Source organism: Arachis ipaensis, chromosome B4, assembly GCF_059453495.1.
Source record: "Arachis ipaensis isolate K30076 ecotype BB chromosome B4, ASM5945349v1, whole genome shotgun sequence".
Classification (NCBI taxonomy): Eukaryota; Viridiplantae; Streptophyta; class Magnoliopsida; order Fabales; family Fabaceae; genus Arachis; species Arachis ipaensis.
In genome coordinates, this window is record NC_142439.1 from 142,660,623 (window position 1) to 142,682,352 (window position 21,730).

General features: G+C 31.6%; 3 protein-coding genes across 4 annotated transcripts; 2 read left to right on the plus strand and 1 right to left on the minus strand.

Annotated features, from left to right (window-relative positions):
- The first annotated feature begins 5,900 nt into the window (after positions 1–5,900).
- LOC107635343 (putative calcium-binding protein CML46) lies at positions 5,901–6,697 on the plus strand. Its single transcript, XM_016338806.3, has one exon. The coding sequence runs from the start codon at positions 6,046–6,048 to the stop codon at positions 6,634–6,636; it is 591 nt and encodes a 196-aa protein (XP_016194292.1). The 5' UTR covers positions 5,901–6,045; the 3' UTR covers positions 6,637–6,697.
- Positions 6,698–6,856: 159 nt separating this feature from the next.
- LOC107635344 (Biotin/lipoate A/B protein ligase family) lies at positions 6,857–9,677 on the plus strand. Of its 2 annotated transcripts, none has more exons than XM_016338808.3 (5): positions 6,857–6,989; positions 7,355–7,529; positions 7,712–7,950; positions 8,397–8,545; positions 9,263–9,677. In XM_016338808.3, the coding sequence occupies exons 2-5, from the start codon at positions 7,378–7,380 to the stop codon at positions 9,473–9,475; spliced, it is 753 nt and encodes a 250-aa protein (XP_016194294.1). In that variant the 5' UTR covers positions 6,857–6,989; positions 7,355–7,377; the 3' UTR covers positions 9,476–9,677. The 2 variants fall into 2 exon arrangements, with proteins under 2 accessions (XP_016194294.1, XP_016194293.1); XM_016338807.3 differs by having other exon boundaries at positions 6,970–7,150.
- Positions 9,678–9,745: 68 nt separating this feature from the next.
- On the minus strand, positions 9,746–12,576 carry LOC107635345 (1,4-dihydroxy-2-naphthoyl-CoA thioesterase 1). Its single transcript, XM_016338809.3, has 3 exons — positions 12,114–12,576; positions 11,829–12,020; positions 9,746–10,203 (listed from the first exon to the last, which is right to left on the minus strand). The coding sequence occupies exons 1-3, from the start codon at positions 12,261–12,263 to the stop codon at positions 10,051–10,053; spliced, it is 495 nt and encodes a 164-aa protein (XP_016194295.1). The 5' UTR covers positions 12,264–12,576; the 3' UTR covers positions 9,746–10,050.
- Between the last annotated feature and the right edge of the window lie 9,154 nt (positions 12,577–21,730).

Sequence of the window (21,730 nt, forward strand, 5' to 3'; positions counted from 1 at the left end):
GGATAATATTGAATCACTTTAATAAACGTTAAGGATACAAATAAGACGATTTAAACGTTAGGGACACAAATAAGACTTACCCTAAACGTTGAGGACAAAAATGATACTTTACTCTTTTAAAATAAATAAACAAAATTACTAGATTAAATATTTATTGATGATTACATTTTTTAGAGTATGGTAAACTTTATTATTTCAATTATTAGATTTATGAAACCCATATATATATATCACATTAAAAAAATTATTCAATGATTTAAGTCACTAAAATTTATACCTGTTATAAACAAATCTGCCTTCTATAAATTTTCTACTGCCATTTTGTGTTGACTTTAATTTTGTCTTATGTAAGCAAGACAAAGTCTAACAAAATTTTCCTCTGTTTACATCGTATTAATTAATATATTCACTTATATTACTTTGTCTTCTCAAATAATGGTTTACAAATTAAAGTTCCATATTCAATGGCCGGACTTACCATGATCGTGTTGACAAAATAATTCAAAGTTGTGTGAATGTATTATTGAACAGCTATAGGAGAAAACTATTCACAAGAGAAGGAACTTGTGCAAAGGCAAAAACAACATAAAATTTTTAAGGATCTGGTTAAGAGATATGTTAAAATGATCAGTAAATGATCGTTTTTGTCCCCAACGTTTGAGGTAAGTCATAAAATTGTTTCTAATGTTTCAATCGTCCTATTTAAGTCTCTAACGTTTTAAAATTTATTTCTATGTATCATTTTTATTCCCAACGTTTTTGTCTTATTTAAGTCCTTAACATTTTAAAATTGTCTCAATTTTGTCCCGCCATCAATTCTGCTAACGAATTCTTAACGGCAGAATAATATTGAGTCAGTTTTGAAACGTTAGGGACTTAAATAGAATGATTGAAATGTTAGTAACAATTTAGAACTTACCTCAAACGTTGGAGACAAAAACAATACTTTACTCTAAAATTATTATATTAATATTTTTTAATAAAAAAATACAAAATTTAAGTTTCTCATATATATTTTATATATTTATTAAAAATAAAAAATTACTATTAATTATAATAGTTTTAATATGTATCTTAAAAACACGTCTTAACTAAATTTAATTTTTAAGTAGGTCATACCATAAGGAACGATCAATTAAAAATGTTTTCAAGCTCATGAATAAGAATAACCATGTGAGAATACATTTATCAAAAGAAAAAGTATAGGTATTAATAGATTATCTGCCAACTTATTGTCAATAATAATTAATTATTATATTTTAAATATATGTATAAAAAGATATATCTAAAAAATACTTATATAAAGACATTTCTATTAGACTCAATCATAAAAGGGATATTTTTATTAGACACATCCACAAAAATACTTTTATTAAACACTTTTATAAATAAGAGTTGGCAGAAGTTGGCAGAAATGTTGTTGGTAACCTAGCGGGATTATTCTAATAAATGTGTATTTCTTTCAACCTTAGGAAAATGTTTCTTAGTAATTTTGGATTGTATGCAAATATCACATTTCTTATTAAAATCCTTGTTACTAAGATCAATATAATTATTCTTTTGCATATATTCAATTGATTTGTAATTTAAGTGTGCTAATCTACTATACCATAAATCACAAGAATCAACAACATACAAGAAAACATTCACTTTATTAATACTAAGTTTAAACATGCCTTCAGTATAATATCTTTTTCCTACGAATACATCATTCTTAAGCAAGATCACTTTATCGGATTCCATTACAACTTTGAATCCTTTCTTAAACAAGAGACTAGCAGAAACTAAATTTTTTCTCAAATCTGGAACATGAAGTACATTTATTAGACTTAATTTCTTTCCAGATGTAAAATTCAATTCCACAGTTCCTTGACCACAAACTTTGGCTGAGTTGTCATTGCCCATTAAGACTTCTCTATTGTTCACTTCTTCATATATTTTGAATTGGTTGCGATCATTGCAAACGTGAACAGTATCCCCTGAATCTAACCACCATTCAAGTGATTTTTCTTGTGTTGCTATATTAACTTCTGTAACCATGCCAATATGCATGTTTTGTACTTTTTCTACAACCATAGCAATTAGATCATTCTCTTCCACTAAGTTGGTTTTTGGTGCTTCCTTTTTCAGAAGTCTACATTTTTTTATATAATGTCCTTTCTTGTGACAATGATAACACTCTCTTTGTCTCTTCTTATCTTGTTTTGAATCTTTAGAGAACTTTCTTTTCTTCTTATTGATAGTGTTTTCACCAATGTGATTCACTTTAGAACTTTGAGAAAGATACACAGCATCACGTTTTCGAATTTCCTCCTCTATACGTATATGCCTTAGTAATTTCTCAATTGTGAAGTCCTCACCAAGATGTAAAAGTTTCTTCCTATAACCATTCCATGATGAAGGCAATTTTGAAATAATTGCTCCAACTTGTAATGATTCAGGGATCACCACTTGTAGATCACGAAGTCTACTTATAAGGATTTGTAATTCATGAATTTGATCCATGACAGGCATAGTATCATTCATAATAAATTCAAAATATTTCATCATAATAAACTTATATGTTCCTTGTCGTTCGGTATTGTACTTTTCTTCAAAAAATTTTCAAATCTCTAATGGTGATTGAATTGACATGTAGAGATCATAGAGTCGGTCGGACAAAGTATTAAGAATATGGCCTCGACATGTAAAAGTATCTTCATCACGTTTCTTTTTCAGTTGAACAATCTTTTCTTTCTCTTCCGGTGTGGAATTTTCAGCTTCATCGGCAATTGGTGTAGTTTTTGGGTCAATCACATATGCAAGATTGAGAACTGAAAGAAGAAACATTATCTTGTCTTTTCAACGGTTGAAGTTCGTTCCATCAAAGCAATCTAAAATGACAAACTCTTGATTCATGACCTTAAACGTAGTGTTTTGATCTTGTGCCATCTTCAAGAAATATCTCTCTAAAATTGTTGGGTATATAAAGATGGTAAGATGACAAAATCTTATATTTGTGTAGTGGTTTCAAGGCACGATTAGATCGCTTTCTTTAGAGAGATATTTGTCCCCACAGTTAGTTGCTATAGGGTTGATGACAATACTCTCCCAGGATACAATGAAACCTAAGAATTTCTTAATTAGCAATAGTAAGAAATTCTCAACTCTCTTGAACAAAGAAAATCTCTTAATGGTTGAGTAAATTGTACACTTAGTATTACTGATCTGAAATAGTGGATAAGGACTTATTTATACATATTGCATGTAGCAATTATGATTAGTTACGTATACAAATGGTTGTGTCTTTTCTATTGCCAATAGATTCAATGTTTTGAACATACACAACTCTTAAAGAGTAGTGTCCCTTTAGCCAACAGGCACAATATTTTGAACATATACAATCCTTAAAAGGTTGTGTCCTTTCAACTAAATAATACTAAACGGTTAGTAACCGTTTATTTATATTAATATTATTAATTAATAAAATTTGTAAATACCCTTCAGGCAGGAGTTGGTTGAACCCCTCTTGATTTCTTAGAAGAATTATTTTATGTGCTTAATTTTAATATATTAATAATGTAAAATATTTTATATTATAGTTCAATTACATCTATTTTTTTAGATAATCATTTATGTCATTAGTATAAAGGATAATTATTTTTGTCAGTGTGTCATTACGTAATTAAATTTACGTGTAAAATTATTTTACGCTCACATTACAGCAAAATTAAATTAATATATTATATTATATATGATAAAGATGGAGGAATATGGTTTGCATTCTCTTAATTCTAGTATTTGTCCATTGTCAATTATCGGACATAATAAGAAAACAAGATGAATATATTAGTTGTTTCACACGCAAAATCTCATATGAATGCATATGATGAACTGGCTGAAATATGATAATCAAATTAAACCTCACTTTGTTGATGTCATTAAGATTAGTTAAGCCAGGCCACTAATATTTGATGGATATGGATAGTGTATGCAACTATATATTATACCTTTTAAAAAAGGGCCTTGTTCTTGCAATTGCACTACCAAGTAACTTCTTGGTTATTACTTATTAGTGTGTGTGGTGCGCATGAACCATGGAAAATATATATATATACTTGGTTGGGAAGAATGAATAAAGAATAGCTAAATTAAAAAAGAAGCTAAAAAGCTACCAAAACTTCACCAATTTACAATTTCCTTGAAAGTTCAGTATGCACTAATTTCACTTTGCCACATAAAACGGTTCAATTACAAACGTTAGGGAAACGATGTGGAAATTGACTACTTACAAGTTACAAGTTACAAGGCAAGGCTTTTCTTAAAGGAGGATAATATTATTTATATAAAAATAATATTATAAATTGTTAAATTATTTAATTAAATATATCAAATTATTTAATATTTTATAATATTATTTTTATATAAAGGCGTTTTTACAAAAGTAGTTACTGTTTATTTTTTTATTTTTCTTTTTACCAATACACTATATTTTTTCAAGTAATATATAATATAGATATAGATATAGATTAGTAGGGTCCTCTCAATTTCCGTTGAGCTTCTCCCAAACTTCCTAATAATTAATATATAGAAGTGGACTCAAGGAGAGAAGGAAAATTTTCTATTATTTTTCCTTCCACATGACATTTGTGATAATGGAGCATTAAACCAATGAAAACATGACACATAAGCACACGACCGCAGACATACTCACTTCGTGGAAGCTACAAACATCTGTGTCTGCTGTTTCCAAATGGTCTTTTCCATCTCATTAATCACATAGCCTGCCAAAGTCATCAACGGAAAATTTACGTACCAAAGCAAACCGTAAATAACTACAAATAAATAAAATAAAAAAGCAGGCCAAGCTGACCCTGTACTTCAAATGACCAAAAATACCGTGAAAGTGTTTGCCTATCTTTCTATAAAAAATTAAAAATTAATATTTAATTTTAAAAGTATAAAAAATAAATAATTATTAAATATTTAAAATTTATTATAAAAAATAAATTAAATAAAAATTAAACATCAAATTATAAATATTATAAAATTCACACACATATATATATATATATATATATATGATAAATCACAAAAAATTACGTCAAAAAAATAATTTAAAAATATATTAAAATATTTAATCATAATTAGAGATCTACTCTATTAATAGAAGAAGGTTTAATTTCTCTATTAGTTCTTATAGTTTCGTAAAATTTTTAATTAGATTCCTATATTTTTTTTCTTTTTAATTGAGTTCTTGAGTTCCTACACTAAATTTTTTTTTCAATTTTTTTTTGTGACTAATTTTTTTTTCAATTAAGTCATTTTTAGTAATAATTAGTTTAATTTTATAGGGACTCAACTAAAAAAGGAGAATAGGTATAGGGACCTAAATAAAAGGAAAAAAAAGTGTAGGGACCCAGTTAAAAAAAATATTTGGTGCAATGACTCAATTAAAAGAAAAAAATAGTATAGGAACCTAATTAAAAATTTCGCCAAATTATAGAGACCAACAATAAAAAAAATAACATGACTCACCTGTCAATATAAATTGTTTTTGTTACAAAAAATTCTATTTATCGCATAGCTGTTTTTTATTAATGTAAAAAATTTTAGTTTATAAAGATATATTTTTATCATATTTTTAAATAATTTAAAAATATTTTTATTGATAATAAAATTTAAAAATATTTTTATGAGAGACAAAATAATTTGAGTTTATTTTTGACAGTTGACTATATATTATGGAAAGAAATTTCCTTTGATAATGTCAGAAAATGACTCTTCCTTTTGTTTCATTCCACCAATTTCTTTCCACCCTCTTCCCCTGCAGCTTCCTTGTTCCTTCAAAGGCTGCTTCCAATTTTCAATTCTCAAACTTGGTATGATTCTATCTATATAAGCAATTTTCTACCCACCCTTTCAAACCATTCAAAACAAAAACAATAGTTTTAGCTTCCTCATCTTCTTAGGCTATAATAACATACAGCTTATATTAGCTTTAACATTTTCGCAGAATTCTAACAACTCTTTATCATTTGTGTGTATAATTTTCAACTTGAAAACATGGTTTTTGGGCAGATTCTCTACCTTTTTGAGGACAAGACAGATGGCGGTTCAAATTCTCCATTGTTCTTTGGCTTTGAGATTCTATCAGGTTTCTGGTGGTTCCTTCTCTCCCAGCTTCAATTTAGCAACTCATCTTCATCATCAGAACCTGATGAGATTAGAACACATCATGTAACTGAGTCATCAGATATCAGAGATAATAGTAACGACGAGAAGAATCTTGTTATTAACAAGGATGAGGCCAAAATGGTGATGACAAAACTTGGACTTTTTTCCACTCCAGAAGAGAGTGATGATGATGAGGAAGAACTTGAACAACAGTTTGGTTCTAAGGAATTTTCTAACATGTTTGAGGAACAAGAGCCAAGCCTTGATGAAGTGAAGCAAGCTTTTGATGTGTTTGATGAGAACAAAGATGGATTCATTGATGCCATGGAGTTGCAGAGAGTTTTATGCATCTTGGGATTGAAGGAAGCAAGAAACGTTGAGAACTGTGAGAAGATGATTAGGAAATTTGATGAGAACAAAGATGGTAGAATAGATTTCAATGAATTTGTAAAAATCATGGAACACAGATTTTGTTGCTAATTGCTTTGTTTCTTCTATTGTTTAATATATATAATATATAAATATAAAAATCCCTTTGGTATATTCATTCTTTGATATATAGTTCTTGCTTCTTTAACATAATCATATATATATATAGGAGTACATAATAAATCACATTAGGTGTAATAGAATTGAACATATTGACATATAAATACATTTTATTTATGATGAATTGATGAAATACTTTATAGGAGATAAGGAAATAAGCAAAGTTTGTAAATCTTAAATACAAAACCAAAGGAATATAAGGACTAGATAATTTTTATAAGAATTTAAGCTTATAAAAATTTCTTTGTTTTCCCACCAAAGGAAGTGCTCATCATCATATTTGGGTATGGTGTTAATGCCTTAGAATTTTGGCAAATGTCTAAAGAGATTGCACCCTAGTAGTAGTAGTTGTTGTGTTTGGGGATTTCAATGTTGTTGTAGCCGTAAGCGAGGGAGTAAATTGTCTTTCTAACCACCTCATATGAGAGCTAGAGCATTTTGATAGGTAGTTTGCCCACCACCTGTTCGATAGAATGTTTCTTTAATTTCTTCTCATTTTCTTTTGAAGAAAATATAGAGACCAACTTTTAGTTAGTCAACATTGATCGAAAAAAGTTGGGCATATAACATTATTATTATTATTATTATTGTTATTATTGTTATTATATTATTATTTATGAATGTCTTCAATGGTTTGATTTCATTGCAGAAGAAGCAAAATAACTAGATATAATGGCTCCACTGATGAATCTGGTAAGGCTGAGAGGGTTTCCAATTTTGCAGCAATTGCATTTAGAGGAACGCATGCTGAGAACCAGCTCATCTAATTGGTGCATTATTAATGATGGAACCACTTCCCCTACAGTTGTAATGGGCTTGTCTGGGTACTTCTTTATATCTTATCATGGTTCTCTGCTTCACAATGATAATCTGGTTTACTAATATGACAATACCACTTTTTTTTCTACACAATTTTATTTGCATTGGATTTCCTGATATCTCATCTATACATTAAAAATGAGTCTAAATAGGCAAGGTAATGATTTAATGTGAAATACTTACATAGGAAAGTACCAGAACTTGTTGAGGCTAAGTCCGTGTTGCGAGATCATATACCTGTCATAAGAAGGTTTACTGGGGGAGGAACTGTAATTGTTGATCAAGGAACTATATTTGTTACTCTGATATGCAATAAAGACGATGTTTCAGATGTGCAACCCTTTCCTCGCCCCATCATGTCGTGGAGTGGTCAACTTTACGATCAAGTTTTCAAAGGGCTCGCTGATTTTCATCTTCGTGAGAATGGTATGTATTAAAATACACACAAAGATTGATAGTTTAGAGTTGTATGAGAAATTTGTTTTATTCCATGTAGGTTCTTTTGATTGTTTAGTAATGAAGCCTGTTATAGGTATTAGCTGAAGCTGTCATTTTATTTAAGTGGTGATCATTCCTTACACATATTTCTACCGCACCTTTGATACTAGAGAAAGTATGCAATAAAATAAAGCTGTTATTGTAAGCAAGCAAACAATGAAGTTCCATGTTAGTGTCTACCTTTGTTTAGCTTCTTCCCATTTTCTCAATAAAAGTTGTGAAGGCATTATTACATTTGGAATTCCATTTAGAAGCAATTCAACCGACGATTTCATTGACATTTAGTTTGAAGTCTCTGTTTAATTTTCAACATATGAATCATGAGACTTAAAAATGAAGTTATGGCTGGATTCTTATTTCCTCTCTGCTCACAGACTATGTATTTGGTGATCGCAAATTTGGTGGTAATGCTCAATCCATAACCAAACATCGGTGGGTACACCATACATCTTTTTTATGGGATTATGAAGTCAAGAACATGTCTTATCTCAAGTTGCCAGCAAAGGCTCCAAAATATCGATTAGTAAGCTTATAATTGATGCATTTTCCCCCCCAATCTCTTCAATGAGTTTTTTACTTGCTTTTCGCTCCCTATCCTTGTTGTGTTGATGCCTTGTAGATATGCTTTTCATGTGATTATAACTTTATGAGGTTGTTGTCACATACATTCCTGCCTTAAAATAGGTTGATGAATAATTTGGTTCTTGACTTGTAGTTTGCACTTGCTACATATATATCATGAGAATAATTTCAGCAATGACTAATTTTAGGAGAATAAAATTCTAAAATACTTTTAGTTTACACCTTTAGAATTATATATAACTCAAGATATGGATCCAGTTTGTTACCTACATCATTTTCCATTAGTAATAGAAATTAGTTATTTAATGTATGACTGTAATTAATTTTTTTTAGTAGGAGTATATAAAGTGAAACTACTTAACAAATATTTTTTAGGTTTTCAGTTTGAAAATTTTTCAAAAATGAAAAAAAGCTCACTTTTTCCCTCTCTCAACAAAAAAATAATTACAACTATACATTAAATAACTAATTTCTATTGCTAATGGAAAATGACTTAAATAATACACTTCAATGAATGCAGAACTTCTTTTCTGCTTTCCTTGTGTCTATGTATAACATGGATGAGAGTTACTGTCTCTAATGTCATCAAACATGTTTTAAGTGGATTTTGCTTCAATTACTTATGAATCTGTGTCCATGCTTGCTTGTTATGATGCAGACTAGAGATCACACAGATTTTGTTTGTAGTATGAAGGAGTATTTGCCAAGATCAGAATTTGTAGAGAGAACTATCAAGGCAATAGGAGCCCAGTTTTCTGTGAAATCCATTAACTTGGAGTCCACGGAAATTCCTTCTTCCTCTCAATTTGTTCATACCACTAGGCTTCTTACAGAGCAGGAACTTCTTGATGCTTGCACAATTCAAACTTGAAAATGAAGTTACAAATTGCTAGTATGGATCTTGCTTTTCCCAAGTTGAGTGATGATGAAATTTGAGTGTTACTTTCTGATATTGTTGTCTATTTATTTCCATTTTTTCTTTTGTCCTAGATTTTATTATTATTATTCTGCAAAATTCTATCCATGTTCTGTTTCTTGTTGAAATATTGATATACATTTCTTGCTTTCCTTTATTCTACAACTTTGATTTGGTAGTGTTGATGTTCATAATGGACATACAAAAACCATAGTTGATATACACAAGATGAATTCCAGTGAGAAAGAAAAGAAACGAGGTGCTTATCTCATATCTTGCTACATAATTTAAATATAATGGATTTTCCAAATTCTCTTGTATGCTGCAGCATTTTACAAGGTTGAAGTCTTCAACAATTTACAATTTTTACATGATGTACTTTCCTTTTCAGCAGGGATTTTATGACTGTAGTATATATAGGTGATGCTTTTGTTGCTTTTTGGTTTTGTATCTTTTCTGATAAATAATAATCCTTCCCTAATTTCATCCCCAGTTTTTGCTTGTGTCAATATCCAACATATGTTAACATTTCATAGCCTTGCATGCTTCTTGAGATTTTTGCCAGCATCTTTTACATTTTCTGGGACAGGCATGTTGCATAGTAGGGTCACCCTAGATGATGATATCATGGTTCTCTTTTCTGAATTGGATTGATCAATCTTCCAGATTCTCACCTCCCATACCTGCACCATAGAAAAACAACTTGTGTCATAAAACATGTTTTCTAAGGTCATTTTTAGTCACACCACAATTTTATATGTTAAGAGTTTTCCTAAACATTCTTTTAATGTCTCTAAAAATTTCATTCCATATGGAAACAACTAAATCTAAGTTATTCGGCTAAATTTGATGATGAAAATGGTTGACATAGCTGATAAGAAATAAACTTTGACTATTATATAATAAACTAAATTCAATTGAATGTGATATGCAACATGATCACTTAAGTTTTCTCCAAATAATAATAATAATTAGACTGGACCTAGAATTCGTACATCATGCTGATCATTTTCTCCCAAGAGTAGTGGGTTGGTGAACTAATACATTTGTATTAGCATAGATATAAGTTTTTAGCTTAAAATATTAACATGAACATGAGAATCTTTGAATTTTGATCAACCTTGTAAGATGCTGCCATTGCTTAAATAACTGGTAGATAACTTTTTGTAACTTCTGTTATGTTTGGGAGTGCTATTTAAAAATACGAGAGATATTTCTCTCTCTGTTTTTCCTTTTTCTTTTTAGTTTTTACCCCCTCAGCTAAGAGTCTTTTTAACAGGTGCAGTATGTAGAATATTCTTTGGTCTTTGCTCTCTTAAAGTTCTTTTAGAAAAATTTTTTCTTCTTTTTTCATTTTTATGAAATCTATTAGGCTCATTTGGCTTATTTGATTTGTATTTTTATTTTTTAATATTTTATATTTTAAAATTTTATTAAAAAATAAAATAGAAAATAAAAATAAAAGTAACTTTTTTCACACACTCTTGAAAATAAAAATACTAAAAATAACAACCTAAACCAATCATACTCATAGTTTTTCTTGATGTAGTGATACAAACAACAAAATCTGATATTAAAAATACTTTTAATGTTAGATACATCTTATATGGCCAATAATACCTTATACATGTCAATTTATTATTTTCATGCCAATAAATAGGCCATGCCTATCTAAGTTAGTACTCCATATGTATTCCACTAGCATTAATAGGGTGAAACTCATCAAAGACATCCATTTTAAGACACTTTCCTTATATAATGATATTTCATTTATACTAGTAGTAATAATAATGACACATGGGAATGAAGTAAGTTAAAGGGGAGACATTAAGCTACTAATTAAAGCTTCTTAATTATGAATGCTTCAGCAGTTCAGAAGTCAAAAATCAACAAAATAAAAAATCTTTAGTTCTTTAATGTTGGCCACTTGCTCACTTAACCTTAGCCTTGTATTTGTATAGTTGTACACTTGTACGTTTCTTTTCTTTTGATTGATTGAATCTGCTTATCTACTATAAGTACAAAAACTAGATGGTGATGCCACCATTGTGGCCACATGTTATTGCAAGGAAATGAAGCTGCAGATATAAGATAAGGTTCCACTTTGAGATATACTTAAGTGAATCCTGAATCAGATTTATACTCTTAAAATATATTTATTAAATACTTAAACAACTGTGTTACCATATAAAAAAAATTAACCACCAATCACTCAGTCATTAATATAAAATATATATTAAAATATAAAATATACACGAAAAATAAATTAACAACATATATATATACAAATATATATCAAGTGATTTACCTGAATGGTTTTACCAGTGACAATAGGGGTGGCTTCAGCAAAGACCAAGTCACCAAGATCAGCACGTTTCAAATGGTTGATACTAAGCTGAATTCCTGCCACTCTTTGATAACCAGAAGCCATGTGAGCTCCTATGCTTGCCAATGCCTCTGCTATCAATGCTGACACTCCTCCATGTAACACCTTGAATGGCTTCACACAATAATTTTCAATGAAGTTTCAGTTTCTTAAATCAGTTACACTTTCAAAAAATATATATATTGAAAGTATGTTAGGCTTAATTACCTGGCAGCACTTGGGGGTAATTTTGAGATGGCCAGAGACCCTTTGTGGTGTTAAGTCTTGAAGCTCAAACCCAATTTCATGAAGGGGCAAATCCACTTCAGCAGTCTTTGATGATGATGATGATGGTGGTGGTGGTGATTGGTTTTCCATGAACAAAAAACAAAGATGAAAAATGGGTATGCTTTCTCTTGTGCTAACTAAATATCATTCACCTTTTTAAGTTTCAATAGAAGCCAATAACATAACATATATGGAAGGTGAAGGAACAAATTAAGAGATAGGATTGAGTTTAGAGGGTTTGGTTTAGATTACTTAATAGGATATAAGATGAATAATAATGCAGTTTTAGTAAGGTATTATGGAATTTAGTTTTTGTGGGTAGGTGGGTGGGGGGTGAGTAGGTGAGAGGTTGCTAGTGAGAGTGCAATGGCTGAGGAGTATTATTGAAGTGAGCCTTTTAGCTAAGAGTCAAAAGTCAAAACAAATCCATGTCCTTAATAGAATATTGAGATTTTATTTGAAGCTTAACAATAATATTTTAATGGTAATACCTGAATTATCTTTATAATTATCTTTTATTTTTTAAATGAAGAAGATATTCTATATTTAAAATACTAGATACGTTCCACATTTTATTTTACTTTTAAATTAGGAGGATAACAATTAGAATAGTGTTTGAGAAGAAGAAGAAAAAGAAAAATAATTGTATATATTAATTTATATATTTTTTAACTAAATAATTACTTTTTAAAATAATTAAATATATAATAACAGAATAATTAATTTTATAATAGATAAATAAATAAATTTATTTACAATTTTATATATATATCATGATTGTTAAAATATTTCTCTCTAACATAAACGTGGAAACTAATGTTTAATTTTTTTTTTCTATTTTGGTAGATATCTACGGAATTATTGGACTAAGTAATTTTAACTTTTATAAATTAAATTAAAATAATTGATATATATTGATAACTTAAAATGGATAAAATAATTTTTTATATTGTTTAAGGAAATGCTTATATTTATAAAACTTCTGGACTAAATTAGTGAGTAGTAGAGTCAAATATTTTTGGTGATATAATAATATATCACTAAATATCCTAATAATTTATTGTCTATACTAAAATTATTTATTAATTAAATCTATAAAAAGCCTAAAAAAATGCACAAAATCTTGAGAACTTGTAAATTACTATTTAGCTCATTTCATGTGACATTTTGGTCGGCATGTCCGAGGATTTTTTTTTTTTTTTCAGAAGCAATGTTGCGACTGCAATAAGGGATTTGGGGAAAGTAGACTTGGCCACTAAATTTGTAAAAAGAGAAAAATATGTCTGAATTTGTGTTTAAATTAATTTTGAGTTGCCTGTAATTAAATATATTATAGTAGATGGTATGATTCATGAAGTGGAGTACGAGAGTTTACAGTTGATTTGTTCTACTTGTGCACGGTATAGGCATGATAAATCATTGTGTAGGGAGAATGAGTCCTTGAAAGAAAATAGTGATTCTTTTGGTGATGATGAAAAAAATAATGAAGTCCCGACACTAGTGTCACACAACAATCATAAGATTCAAAAAGAGGCTGAATTGGAAGCTCGCGATTTGGGTGAGAATTCTCGTAATTCGAGTGAGAAATTAGGAGTTGTTAAAGGGAAGGATGCGGTTACGGAATCATTGCCTCCTCACGTACCTGATGGTCATGTTAATGAGGCATGCATGAATGATGAAAAAGGCTGGCAACAAGTGCTGCGTAAGGGAAAATTCACAATGGGTCAGTCATCAGGTTTGAAGGACAAAGATGGAAAGCAGCACAAGTATGGTTCGAGAAGGGTTCCAAGGCCCAATTTGCATGGTAATGGAGGCAAATCAATTGGCATTAGGATGGGGAAGCGAGAAAAACATGAAATTGCGCCATCTCCATCGCGTAGAACTCCCGCACGTCGTGAAATTTCTCTACGGAAGCGTCCACGACCTTCCTCCCTGCAGAACTCGCTAGTTGATAAAAATGGTGGCGCAACAGAGGAAACCTTAGTAGATAGAAGCATGGCAAGTGCAGCATTAGGGGTTCGAAGGTTGCAATTATTGAGGATCAGAGTGTGCCAGTACCGCAGGACAAACCACCTATTGAGGTTGGTGATTCTATTTAGAGTTTATATTCTTATTTATTCTGTCCCTATTATTTATGGATAGTTTAAATATGATTGTTTGGAATATTAGGGGTGCTTCTAATAAGTTAGCCCGGGTGCATTGTAAGGAACTTGTTAGGAAATTTAGACCTGTTTTCTTTATTGTGGTTAAAACTCACTCCCCTTTTCAGCATTTAAAATTATTTTGGGAAAGGTTAGGGTATCACTCTGTTGGTATAGTGGAAGCAGAGGGGCATAAGGGGGTATTTGGTTTCTATCCTCTATGAAGGGTGTTTGTTGTAAGTTCATTAATGCTTTTGATCAGGGTGTTACTGCTGAGATTCAATCTGATATTTAGTTTGGAGGTGTAGTGGTATTTATGGTAGTCCTCAATTTAATAAAAAGGTTCTCCTTTGGGATTATCTTGTTGCACAATCCATGGTATTTCAAGGACCTTGGATTGTTCTTGGTGATTTTAATGAAGTCAAATTTTCTCATGAATCTAAGGGCTGTCAATTTTCTCATCAAAGAGCAGACATGTTTGCTACTTCATTAGGAGATAGTTGTTTGTTTGATCTGAAGACTATTGGGAGGCAGTTTTCTTGGTACAGGAGGGTGAAAAATTATGTTGACTTGGCAAAAAAGCTTGACCGAATCTGTATAAATAGTAGTTGGTTATCTATCTTTCCAGAGGCTTATGCAGAAGTTTTAAATAGACTTCAGTATGATCATTGTCCTATTCTGGTGCGTTGTAAAGGTCGTCCTTAGCCTAAAGGGAATCGACCTTTCCGTTTTGTTGCTGCTTGGGCTACTCATCCGGGGTATAAGAATATTGTGAATTAGTCATAGTGGTCTGGTAATAGAGGGATTCATGGCAAGCTTTCAGAAGTATAGAAGAATTCACTAGAGTTTAACTCGAAACTATTTGGTAACATTTTTGTTAAGAAATGTGAATTAGATCAGCAGATTAATTATTTACAAAAGCGTTTGGAAGTGGTGGATAGCATTTATTTGCGTCAGAAAGAGCAATAGTTGCTTGATGATTATAATAATACTCTAGTGCAAGAAGAGCTCCTATGGTTCCAAAAGTTCAGAGAGCAGTGGGTAAGGTTCGGGGATAGGAATACAAGATTCTTTCATATTCAAACTCTTGTGCGAAGGAAGTATAATAAAATTCATGGCCTTTTTCTCAAGGATGGAGTGTGGAAAACTGATCCAGAGGTTCTGAGTCAATAAGTAGAATCTTTTTATAAAAGCTTATTCTGTCATTTGGATGATGTTGATTTAGGTTGCCTTGGTGATGTGCCTCTTCCATCTCTGAATGAGGAAGCTTGCAATAATCTTACGGTACCAGTTACTATGGAGGAAGTCAGAACAGCTATTTTTCACATGAACTCCTTTAAAGCTCTTGGTCCTTATGGGTTTCAAGCTTTCTTCTTCAAAGAATATTGGGAGATCATCGGTCTTGATGTTTGGAAGATAGTTAAGCAGACATTCTCCGGTATTACTCTTGATCCGAGAATGATGGAGACTTTACTGGTTCTTATTCCAAAAGTTGAATCATCGGTATCTATGAAAGATTTCAGGCCAATTAGTCTCTGCAATGTAGTTTACAAAATCATCACAAAGATCCTTGTTAATAGGCTCCGTCCTCATCTCGCGGAGATTGTTGGCCCGCTTCAAGGAGGATTTATTCTGGGACAAGGAACTCCTGACAACATCATTATTGCTCAAGAAGTCCTCTACTTTATGAAGAAGACTAAATCAATGAAAGGCACACTGGCCTTTAAGATTGATCTAGAAAAAGCTTATGATAGAGTTGACTGGAGGTTTTTAGCTCATACCCTTAAGAGATTTAGTTTTCCTATTCCTACAATTAATTTGATTATGAATTATGTCACCGCTTCTTCCTTATCTATTCTTTGGAATGGAAATTGTCTGAATGTCTTTACTCCTAGCCGGGGTCTTAGACAAGGAGACCCTATGTCACCCTATCTTTTTGTATTGTATATGGAGCGATTGGCATGCTTTATTAGTCATCAGGTTGATTTGGATTTGTGGGAGCCGGTTGCTGTTTCTAGAGGGGGACCAAGAATATCCCACTTAATGTTTGCGGATGACTTGCTTCTATTCTGTAAAGCTACAAAGAGACAAGTGCAAAATGTGATGTTGGTTTTAGAGACTTTTTGCAAAGTATCTGGGATGAAGATTAATGTGGAGAAGTCTAAAGCGCTTTGCTCCAAGAATGTCTCTGCAACAAGGAAAGAGGTTTTTACTGGGGTATCCTCTATCAGATTTGTCCAGGACTTGGGCAAGTATCTTGGGGTTACCCTTAGCCATTCTAGGGTGACCCGTTCAGCTTTCAATGGTGTTCTAGATAAGATTCAAAGTAGACTAGCAAGCTGGAAAGGGAGTTTACTCAATCGGGCTGGTAGACTCTGCTTGGTTAATTCTGTTGCAGCCGCTATTCCCACATACCAGATGCAGGTCTCTATTTTTCCCAAAGGAATCATTAGTAAATTGGAGTCTATGATGAAGAATTTTCTTTGGAAAGGACAAGTTGATAGAAGAGGATTGAATCTTGTTAGTTGGAAGGTACTGGTTACTCCAAAAAAATATGGAGGTTTGGGGATTAGAAATCCTTATTGTGTGAATATTGCTATTCTTGGGAAGCTAATTTGGACTTTTTTTTCAACAGCCAAACAAGTTATGGGTCCAATTGTTGGATGCCAAATACCGATCATCTCTATATAACTGTTTTAGTTGTCCTAAGAACAAGGACTCTCCCATTTGGAGGAGTCTTTGCCAGGCTTGGAAAGTGTTGAAGGATGGGTTTACTTGGTGTATTGGGGATTTGAACCAGAATTCTTGGTTTTTTAGCTGGAGGAGAGAATGACGGTTATCTAACGAGATGGATTATGTTCACATTTCTGATTCGAATCTCCGGATACAGGATATTTGGTCGGTTAGTAGGTGGCATTTGGATACTCTTTAATCTTCTTTATCTCAAAATCTGAAAGGTAATATTCTCTATTACAATCCAGATGTGCAAGCAGGTCCAGAAGTGAGTTGGTATTAGTTTGGGTCTGCTGCCAAAGTCTATGACTCACGCAATGGTTACTTGTGGTTGTGTAAGAAGCTTTTTGGTTGGGAGGAGCGGGCGAATTGGCTTTGGCGTCAGCATGTTCCGAAAAAGCACAAGTTTTTGGCTTGGTTGTGTCTTAAGGAAGCTCTTCCTACTGCAAGTTTTTACTTTAGAAGAGGGATGTCGTCATCGGATAGGTGCCCAAGATGTCTTTCTAACCAGGAATCGGTTTTACATTGTATTCGGGATTGCCCATAAGCTCAGCTTGTATGGCATATGTTGGATATTTCTTGTCATCCTTTGAATTTGAAGAACTGGTTCTTGTATCATAGCAGAGAGCATCCGTTCAAGTTCTTTTCGGGACTTTGGTGGATATGGAGAATAAGGAATAATGACATCTTTAATCCTCATGAAACTTGGCCTCCGGAAAAAGTGATTTGTCTGGCATTAACTTCAAAAAAGGAGCTTAGGAATATTTTTGAATTACAACGTATGTCCCTTCCCTCTACTCTAAATGGTTTTTGGAATCCTCCATCCATTAGTACTTTCAAGATTAATTGTGATGCTAGTTATCTTGGTTCGGGTGATAGTGTTGATTTTGCTTGTGTTATTAGAGATTGTAATGGGAGTTGGCAAAGGAGGTGTTTGGGAATGATTGAGAGTAATAGTATTTTTCAAGGGGAATTATTTGCTATTTGGAGAGGATATCTCTTAGCTTGGGATGTGAGTCAACGAGATGTTATTTGTGAGACGGATTATGTGGAAGCATTTAATCTTGTTACTAATCACCAAGATGATTTTGGGTTTATTGATCCATTGGTGCTCAAAATAAGAGATATCATGCATTTGAATTGGCATGTTGATTTTCGTTTGATTATGAGAGATGCCAACACAGTGGCAAATACTATGGCAAAGATGGCGATGAAGTTACAACTTTCTCATGTAGAGCTTCCTTCACCTTGGGAGGAGTTTAAGAATAGTCTTAAAAAGGACTGTCCCTCTATTTAAGCAGATCATTTGTTTTGTTTTTCTTTGTTTAGTTTATTTCAGTCACAAAAAAAAATAAAAAAAAAATCATATTTCTCCAAACACCATTTTTAAACTTTAATTCTCCCAATACGATTTTTTTTTGTTTATAGCAAGTTCGCTGCACCCCGGCAAACTCTATAAAAATTAAAAAGTATAGAGTTCACCCCTTACCCCCGGCGAACTCCCTTCAAATTTTTTGAATCCCACGTTTTTAATCCATTTTAATCCATCATCATCATCTCAAAATAGTATATAGATCTACAAATAGTATATACGAGTACACAAAAATACACAGACAACAAACATGGCTTCTTCAAGAATATTTTTTTAATTGTAAATTAAAAAAATAAGCCATATTTAACAATGGCAACCATTATCATCGTCTCCATAATAAATACACAGGTAGAATAAGCCATATTTAATGATAATGGTTGTCATTGTTAAATATGACTTATTTTTTTAATTTACAATTAAAAAAATTGTTAAAGAAGTCATGCTTGTTGTCTGTATATTTTTGTGTACTTCTATATACTATTTGTAGATCTATATGCTATTTGGAGATGATGATGATGGATTAAAATGGATTAAAAACGTGGGATTCAAAAAACTTGAAGGGAGTTCGTCTAATATAAGGCGAACTCTATAAGTATTGCGACAAACTTACTCTAAACAAAAAGAAAATCGTATTTAAAAAATTAAAATTTAAAAATAGTGTTCGAAAAAATATGAATTTTTTTATTTTATTTCTTAAGAAAATCCGCATGTCATATGCAGTTTTTCTATTTTTGGACGAACCATGTCATATGCAGCTTAGGTAGAAGAAAAACTAGTGTTCTTTTTTTTTTTTTTTTTGGTAGCAAAAAATGCGTAACAAATGAAAAATTTTGGAAGAAGGTTTTTCTGATCAATTGTGGAAGCGGATTTTATTCGGATCACAAAATTTTATTAGGCTTATTTATTCGTTCTTTATATAGGTCCAACTTGAAACCCTGGCCTTATATAGTTAAAGAAAAGCCCAATATTGATTAGATAGCACTTTAATCACGACCCAAAAAGATTCCAAAAAGAGAAAAAGAAAACCAAATACAAAAACCTTTTTATCACGACACTCATGGCACAGTCGTTCGACCCGTGTGTTTTAATAAAAAAAATATTTTTTTAGACATTTTTTTTTGGTGATTTTTTTTAGACATATTTAAATACACTTAAATGTCATTATTCATAGCATGTTTATTTTTATTTTTAATATATATTTTTGAAATGAATTAAAAATAATATATATTATAATTTATTTAAAATATTTTATATTACATATATATGTTTCTCGTATTTTATAAAAAAAAAAAAAATTTGTATGTCTATGTGTTATTGTTTAATTTATATTATATCGTGTTTTATATTTGTGTTAGTATTCACACATAGTAAAAATTATCTGAATAAAATTGTACGGTTGACTGTGCAGCTTAGATACTTAAATTAGATATTTTTCCTTTGACCATTAACTAATAAAAATTTATTTACAAAAAACGAGGGAACTTAATTCTAATTTTTTGTTCCCACTGAAAATTAGAAGCAATGCATGTGCACCGCGCACGTGATTATTACGTAGAATATAGAGAGTTATTATCGAAAGTAGTTGTGGATCTCTACAACCGTAACTAAATTGTGTATCTTAATTCTTAAATCTTAATTAGAAACCACAAGGAAGGAGGGTGGATGAAGAGCTGAATCTCACTCTTAATAAATGCCGTAGTTATTATACATGTTCTAGTAACATGAATCTTTTCTAACAAAAATAAGAAATTAAACAACGTGTTGTGATGAGAAACATGATCATCATATATAGTTAAATAATGCTGCATCTGACTGTTTTTGTTTTTATTCAATAAAATTGAACTTTGTAGTTTGTACATTCTAATGTCATTATGACTTTATTTTTATTTTTATAAATGATAATATCAGAAAGACAAAAAAGAAAAATTCAAACTTATTTTATGTAGTTGATTTGACGAATTTTTTTTTCTTTTAAATATTATTAGAGTAAAGGATAAATTTGTCTTTAACCTTTTTTTTGTGTGGATATTTTCGTCCCCGAAAATTGAGAAATACTTTAATGTCTCTGACTCTCCAAAAAAGTGAATATTTTTACTCCTCCATTAGGTCTTTCTGTTTGTCTTGACGAAAAACGGTGACGTGGCTCTCATGGCGCTGACCTGGCTATTACAGGCTACCACGTTGGATGGGCTTTTGAAAAGAGGACAAATTTGTCCCCAGAGTCCAAAACGCTGCCGTTTCTCCCCCATCCCCAATCTATAAAATCCTTGAACCTTAATCCTTCGAATGCAGTCTGAGGGTGAAGCGGGTGAAGAAAGAAAGGGAGCATTCCGACCATGGCATCTGACGGAGTGTCGTCAAGCTCGAGAAGAGGCTCGGTTCCGAACGGAAATGGTGGAAAAGAGGGCGTGTCACCAAAGTGCTTCTGTGAAGAAAACGGAATCATGTTCATGTCGAGGACGACCAGCAATTCGAACAGATTGTTTCTGGGATGTCCCTTTTATAAGGTATACAAAGCAAATCTGTGTAACTCCGTTTGTGTTAGGGTTTATCCTCAATTCCTGATTTTCTGAGCTTTGAGGATTGATTTTGTGTAGGTAAAACAACCTTATTGCAATTTTTTTTTGTGGCTGGACGAGCACATAGCTGGTCTTGGTATTGGTGTTACAAGGCACCTGGGGCAGGAGCAAATTTTGCATGGTGAAGAGCATCACTGGAGCAAAGACATGGAAAACAGGATAATGCTATTGAAGAAGAGGATAGAAGCATTAGAGGTTAAAAAAAATCCAATTGGGTGGAGCATATGTGTGATGTTCATTGTCCTGATTGTTGCTTTATTTAGTTGTAAGAAATGATGTAAGACATGCGAAATGTTGAAAATGAAATGTATTAATCATTTGTATATCTAGTATTGTTTTGTATCATGTTTGTGACTTTGTATGTATGAAACGAAAGTTGGCAAAATCATAGGAAATCAAACTTTCAACCACTGATATTTAGAGTGTGAAACTATACATTCATCATCTAAATTGACATCAAAATAAAAGGAAACTAGTTTCGCGGAAATGTGTATACATGTATGGCATGCTACCATTATCATCTCCTTAGTTCACAAGTAAGGTTTGAACCAAAATAAAGACCCAAACCAAAAAAAAAAAGGAAATTGTATCTAGAATTTGTCATTATCAATTACATTGCATCACATCTAAAAAAAAAAAAAAGCATAATGTCGTCAGCCTTCACTCATGTTGATTCCCTAGATGTTGGGTCACTTGGTGTTGTTTTTTGGGAGACTTCTTGAGTTGGTGCTA

Excerpts from the sequence above, each read along its gene's own strand:
- LOC107635343 (XM_016338806.3), top strand. The coding sequence starts at position 6,046 with ATGGTTTTTGGGCAGATTCTCTACCTTTTTGAGGACAAGACAGATGGC.
- LOC107635344 (XM_016338808.3), top strand. The coding sequence starts at position 7,378 with ATGGCTCCACTGATGAATCTGGTAAGGCTGAGAGGGTTTCCAATTTTG. Across the intron at positions 7,530-7,711 it reads GTTGTAATGGGCTTGTCTGG|GAAAGTACCAGAACTTGTTG; the intron begins GTACTTCTTTAT and ends ATACTTACATAG. Across the intron at positions 7,951-8,396 it reads TTTTCATCTTCGTGAGAATG|ACTATGTATTTGGTGATCGC; the intron begins GTATGTATTAAA and ends CTCTGCTCACAG.
- LOC107635345 (XM_016338809.3), bottom strand. The coding sequence starts at position 12,263 with ATGGAAAACCAATCACCACCACCACCATCATCATCATCATCAAAGACT. Across the intron at positions 12,021-12,113 it reads TTACCCCCAAGTGCTGCCAG|CCATTCAAGGTGTTACATGG; the intron begins GTAATTAAGCCT and ends TATTGTGTGAAG. Across the intron at positions 10,204-11,828 it reads TCACTGGTAAAACCATTCAG|GTATGGGAGGTGAGAATCTG; the intron begins GTAAATCACTTG and ends TCTATGGTGCAG.